At 38.3% G+C, this 6,483-nt stretch overlaps 1 protein-coding gene across 3 annotated transcripts in view; it reads left to right on the top strand.

The window, feature by feature from the left end:
• The window catches only part of LOC115072137, a 39,492-nt gene that overhangs the window by 1,084 nt on the left and 31,925 nt on the right, over positions 1–6,483 (top strand). Inside the window, exon 2 of one of the 3 annotated variants that reach the window (XM_029568590.1) lies at positions 232–309. In XM_029568590.1, coding sequence (XP_029424450.1) covers positions 232–309 — 78 coding nt within the window. Of the gene's footprint in view, positions 1–138; positions 358–6,483 lie in introns of those variants that run through there. The other 2 variants (XM_029568589.1, XR_003851201.1) reach the window with 2 other exon arrangements.

The following is a 6,483-nucleotide window of genomic DNA, read 5'->3' as shown; positions in this document are numbered from 1 at the left end:
GGGGGGTGGGGGGAGGGTTAAACACTTTTCAGCACCAAGGCTGTCTTTGAAAAATCAAAATTTTCACTGTCTTGAGATCTCTTCAGCTTGAGGTGGTAAAATCGGGCCTAAGGGAGAGGAAGAGCCAGGGGACAAGGCTGGGAGAGGAGAGAGGAGAGCTCAGGGCTGGTAGGCTGGGACGCGGCGTGGATTTCCCCCGAGACCGGTCCCCGCCACTGTCACTTCCTCCAGGTCCCGACGAGGCCTGCAGAGACTGGTCAGTTCCCAGAGCAGCCTTCAGGTGGCCTCCAGCTGAGGCTGAAACCGTAGGTGCGTTTCTTCTCAGGCCCAGAGTTTACTCAGATGACGGTGACCCTGGTAAGAACCCTTATCTCTAGTATCCCCAGCCCGTGTGGCCAAGGAGTCTTCCCATTTAGGCTTCCAGACCTGGTCGAAGCCTCTCCCCGCTCCCCCCTCAGTCCCTCCGGAGTCGAAAACTTTAACGTTCTAACTGCGACAGAACTTTCCTGCGGACGTCAAGGGAAGCCCTTTCTTTCTTCTGGGGTTGCAGCTGCCCTGCCCGGGCTCGTCTCAGAACCCCAAGTTCCTGCGCAGGCCACCCCGGGGCTGCTGGGGACCTGACGCGGGAGCACAGCCACTGACGTCTGGGGCTCCCGGCAGCTGGACCCCAGCCTGGCCGCAGGCGCCCGGCACGGCCTCGTTAATTTTCAGGCACTGAGCGTTGCAAAGAAAATGCAAGCTGCTCTGACCACAGGTCCTGTCCACCTTTTCCTATGGGAAGGGAGAGGGAAAGCTAAGGGGAAACGGAAAGAGAAAGATTCGGAAAGAGAAAGAGATTCGATTTCTCAAAGCACCGAAAATTAACTACTCAAGGTCCTGCCTCCCCAAGCCTGCCCCTGGGCCTGCTCTTTCGTAGGTGTGAGAAAAACACTTTCTACCTTGTTTGAAGGGACGCTGGGTGGAACTGTCAGCATTTCTAAATGTGGGAACTTCATACAGTTTCCTGGCAGACCCAGCGCTGGGTCCAGCTTGTTTGCCATTTGGACAGAGCTTTAGCCCGAGACCCAATATAGTTATTGTGGATCAATAAAAAGAAAACTCTCCTCTGCTTCCCCAGCAATGGAGCCAAGATAAACAAAAGCGCCCTATAATCCAGCTCCAGGAAGGGCACAGTTTATCATTTTATTCAGGACATCCAAAGTACCCTTTTCTCCTTTATTTTTGAAAGGAATTATAAAAACCAGAATAAAACAATCTTTTACAAGTTCCATGAGTTCTGGTTCCAGTTCTAATACATTTTCAAAATTTTTCCTCCCAGGATCATTCCTAGCAAATGCAGTAGGTCTGGGTCACTGAGAGGCAAATTCCCTCTTGGCTCCTTTCCCTGGGTGGGGCAGGGGCTGGGAGGATCATGCTATTTATAATGCACTTCCACAGGTGACAGTGAAATGATTTTCTGGAAAAACAGCTAAATGAAATCAGAATTAAACATAAAAACCACTCAAATTAAGAGTTTCTTTTTAAAAATATAGGTATGTATTAGAAGCGATTTGCAAATTCAAATGACTCCAGTATTTTTTGCCATAAGGAATTTCCTTGAAATTAGCAAAGTGAACGAAAAGCTGATTTGGAAAATCTTGTATATAAAAATGTAATATACTTGTACCAGTATGTAATTGCTGAAAAATAATAACTGCTGACAATGCATAGAATCATCCTCATAATTCTGAATGTAAAGTGTATTTTCCAGTATCCACAGGGGCAGAATGCAAAGGCATGCTAGTTATCACAATGCCTGGAAAACATCTTACAAGGCAAGAAGTTAAAGTATAACATGGCAAAAAAAAGCAATGATCTGAATCTTAATTTTGTTCTGAAACTTTTACAATACTAAAGACTGATTTAAATTTAACATTATTATGGTGAATATTTTATTATCATATTAGTAATTTACTTTAGGCAATGATTATGTGGTAAACATACACATCGATCCACAGAGAAATGCAATAGTTATTTTATAAATGAGCAAAATGACATTTACAGTATTTATGTTTTTTTGAAGAAGCAGTTCAGAAAGCAGACACCACAGGAGATGTACAAAATTCCACAAACATGCTCCACTGAAAAAAATTCTGGAATTGTGTTACTTGAAGTGTTTTTTAAAAAAAGCTTTACTTAGGATAAATAAAAATAAGAGAGCAAAGGATCAAGTATTGTTTTTCATGATCATTACATAATCGTATAGCTTGTAATACCTAGACTTTTAATTAAAATTCCCAAACTGTGTTAACTGGATTGGAAAATACTTGGAATCTAGGACAACAGTTCATCAGCACTCAGTAACTTCTGGCTGGGTTGCTATTTTATGAACTACTTCCTTTACATTCTGTAAATCTTTCCAGAAGGCTTTGCTAGTTTTAGTACAGTAGATTGAAATTTATGGGCCTAGTATATACTCCAGACTATGTGTGTAACTTTATGGCATGGGAAAAGCCTATATTAAAAACTCAGCTAGTTTTATTATGATTCCTTAATAAGTATTTATAGACACTAAGGAGATAATTTTATCAAAGTGCTAAATTTCAATCTTCAAATCAGTGAACTTTGCAGTTTGGACCTGGGTTGTGTGGGGTGCTACAACTCTGGTACTGCTTCAGTTAGGACTTCTGACAAGGTGGTCAGTGGACTCCTCACTTTTTGTTTGTGAACTTCTGTACCTTGGACAAGAAGCCTTCTTTATCCCTTGCTCAAAGCAGTGAGTTGACTTGCTATTGCTAGTGAATTAAAGAAGAAGAATTTCTAAAGATAGTTTTATTTATGAAACAAATTAACTCAAGGTAATTGCTTAACTGATTTGGTCATAAATGTGATTGATTAGCAGCTCCTACATAATACTTCATTGTTAAGGTCTTTCTTTTCTGAGTCATTTTTCAGAGTATGCTGTCTATTAAACATGAAAGGACATCAAGATTTCCTCTTTCTCAGTTGGAAAATAAATAAAATATCTTCCCAACATTCTGTTACTATGAAATATGAAGCATATTTTTCTAAACTAGGGGTAAGAATGGAAGGAATATCACATTCAAATGCTTAGGGGTACACATTGGTTAGAGTGTCCATAATATGGAAGATGTATTTGCTATACTTACTGAAGTCAACAAAAATCCCACTCTGTAAAGTAAAAAAAAACAAAACGAGAGCAAAGCGCAGCAGCTCCCCTGCATTTTCCCATTGCTGCGTTGGTGGGATGGGCTGAGCATATGGAACATATTATTCAGTTTACAGGTCTGCAGCTATTGCTTGTTACCTTCCTATCAGATGATTGCACTTGAGTGGATCAGCTAATTGATTAATTAATAAAACAAACAGACTTTAATGTTATACATGGTCACTGTTACAGTGACGATGACATTTCAAAAATAAATCTCAAAAATTTCTTCTTTCCAAGACTACAGTAGAAGAGACACATAGGGTTAAAATGTAATAGTTTCCATAAAAGTTAATAAAAAAATTTCACTGGGGAATTTTGATTCTCTTTGGGAGGTATTGGATGTCATTTGCTCTTGTAGATAAAAAGAAAATATATCACAATCTTTTTCTTTCTCTTCATTTTGCCTACCTCTGTTCCCCTTTCCTTTCCTCTACTCTTCCTCCTCCTCTTCTCCTGACACTTGTTCTGGAGCCCAAGGCCTTACAAACTTTTGAAAAGACCTTTCTCAGAAGGGTGACAGTAATGTGGTCAGTTTGCTGCCTGAGTCTTTGCCAGGACGTTGTCTTTTGGGAGCCTGATTGTTGGAGTGAGCAGGTATAGTCAGGGGCTTAGGCTCAGGGAAACACTGGGCTCTGGGATGCTCTGAATTTTATTCTTCTTGGTTTCCATTTTTATGGTTGAGTCAGACCCTGCGGAGACTAAGTTCTGACAACTCCTAGCAAATATTTGGAAAAAGACATCCATCAGTCACCAAGATGCGTACACTTGCAGAATTGTACTGAACTGTGCAAGATTTCTCTGTTCTATTACTTGATTGGTCTAAACACAGATTCTTTTGTTAATAACAATAAGTCCTTTTCTTGCTTTTATTATGGTTCATTTATTTGTTTGTTTTCATTTTAAATTTTTACTATAAAAGTGTCAGCATATTGACTAATTTTTCATGAATTTTCAATCTGCTCTGAAATATTAAGTCAAGTTTTTCTTTTCCCTGAAGCTGACTCAGTTCTCTGGCAATGTTTTCCAGGAAAATTTTACACTCTTCTTATGACATCTAATAGTTCCATGAAACCAAGGAATAATTCATACCCTCTGAAGCTGGCTGCATTTAAGTTCTGTAAGAGCTCTAAGTAGGACAGACCTATAACTAACAAAAGAAGTAGAAATAGCTAGTTTTCTTTCCTCTGCTGTTCTGTGGATTCACTGGAAAGCACTTCTACCCAGACTAGTCTGACTCCTACTTGTCAGCTCTTCTGGCAGCTCAGTTGTGTGTGTGTGTGTGTGTGTGTGTGTGTGCATGTATGTGTGTGTGTGTGTTTATTTACAGGTTACTTTTATTTTCTTCATACAAAAAATCATTGCGAATAACTTTAAACATATAGAAAAGTAGTGAGAATAATGTAACATGCCACTACACACCTTCAGTTCTTATCCACTTCTGGGCCACCCCGTTGTTTATACTTCTATACATTGCTCTACCTGGGGATTATTTTGGAGCACCATCATTTTAAATATCCTACTGTTTGAAATGTAAATATTAATTGCTTACCTAATGTAAAGTTAATGTGAAGCAGAGTGTTTTTGTGAGAGCAGGTAGTGTATTTTTCAGAAACACTTCAATTTGAGGTTCTGTATTCTTACTGTTACTCTTTTTATTGGAGAAGCGCTTCTAATACCAAAACCTTTATTAGGCACTAGAATCAGGAATAGAATAATTTAGCTGATTGTCATCATAATCAATGAAAATGGGAGTTTCAAGTACAGACTTCCATAATTCTCAGGGTCCAATAGTCGTACAGGAGTCAGAATCATTCCCATTGAAGCTTCTGAGTTTGAGATATGATGACTAAATAGTTCTTTAATTTTTTTTTTAGGAAAAAATATGAATTTTATTTGTGTTAAAGAAACATTGTAACTGGAAAAACTATCACTAAGGAGCCACTGGAGGGAGGAGATGGCTCAGTGACTGCGCTTTCAGAGGATATGGATTCAGGAGCACTTACATACACACAGGCAAAACACTCATACACAGAACATTAAAAAATATTTAAAAAGAAACCATTGAATTTCAGTTTCAAACCAGGGAGGACAATTTGTCATTTATCAGTAAAATAAGCATGAGTTCATGTGATTTAAGTTTTATGTTTTCTTTTTTGTTACAATGTATTCATATATATATATATAGCTATGAGTGTGCCACAGTGCACATAAGTCAGAGGACAATTGGTAGGATTTGGTTCTCTCCTTCCACTGTGTGAATCCAGGTCTTCAGGTTTGGCAGCAATGCCTTTATCTGCTGAGCCACCTCCCCCCCCCCCAAATGTTTTATGTCCTTAGTTCACTACGTTATATAAAGACATACATTATGACTAATTTTTAGTGAGAGAGAACCTTTTTGAGACCTACGATTAAGTAGAGGTCTGGAATTTGCTTTAGGTAACTTTGGATTTAGAGTAGTGAGTGAATTGAGGGAACCTAGGTTTCAATTGTCAGGTTTCTTCTTGGGACTCACGATAGTTTTCTCTCTATTTATACACACTTTTGAATTTTTTTACAAGACAAAATAATTTAAAGTGAAATTAAAAAGACCAAAAAAGTCATCAAAATATCTAATGATCAACAGAGTTGTCAAAAGAGCAAATGAAAGATTTATACTTTACAATTAGAAAGCTTTATTTCTCCTATAATAGCAACAAAAAAGTTTCTTTTCCTATACAGGACAAACTGTGGGCTCACCTGGAAAAGTCAATAAACCTCAACCTGGGTGGTCATAAATATAAAACACACTCTCTGACTTAAATAAAGGTTAGTCTTTTTCCTGGTCAGAAGGTATATATTAGATATGAACTCCTAATACCTTATAAGAAGAAAATGTTGTTTGATAATTTAAAACTACAACTAAACTTGAATGTTTGCTGTTTACTTGTTTCAACACTTTTGGAACCATACATTTCCTTCTACTTGTTGCTTTGGTGTTATGAAAGAATCTTTAATACGTGGCAAAAATAATGATAGCTATTGATTTCAAAATGAAATAATAGTAGGTCATCTACTTTCTGGGTGTGAAAAGTGGACTTTGGAAGTTCTGGGATAACCCTGAACTCATTGTTTCTTCTCTTCTAACAACTGCCTCTCAGACTTCACTTCTGGGCCATTCCGGTTGGAGTATGAAAGCACTAATCTGCTCAGCTACACTTCATTACTGATTTTGGGATTAAATCGTAGTTTTTCAGACTTGGATTTTGTTATTTTTAGGATTTTTAATGCAATTT

Source organism: Nannospalax galili, unplaced genomic scaffold (genome assembly GCF_000622305.1).
Source record: "Nannospalax galili isolate Female #2095 unplaced genomic scaffold, S.galili_v1.0 scaffold80, whole genome shotgun sequence".
Taxonomy (NCBI): Eukaryota; Metazoa; Chordata; class Mammalia; order Rodentia; family Spalacidae; genus Nannospalax; species Nannospalax galili.
This window is presented reverse-complemented; position numbering and strand designations above follow the sequence as displayed.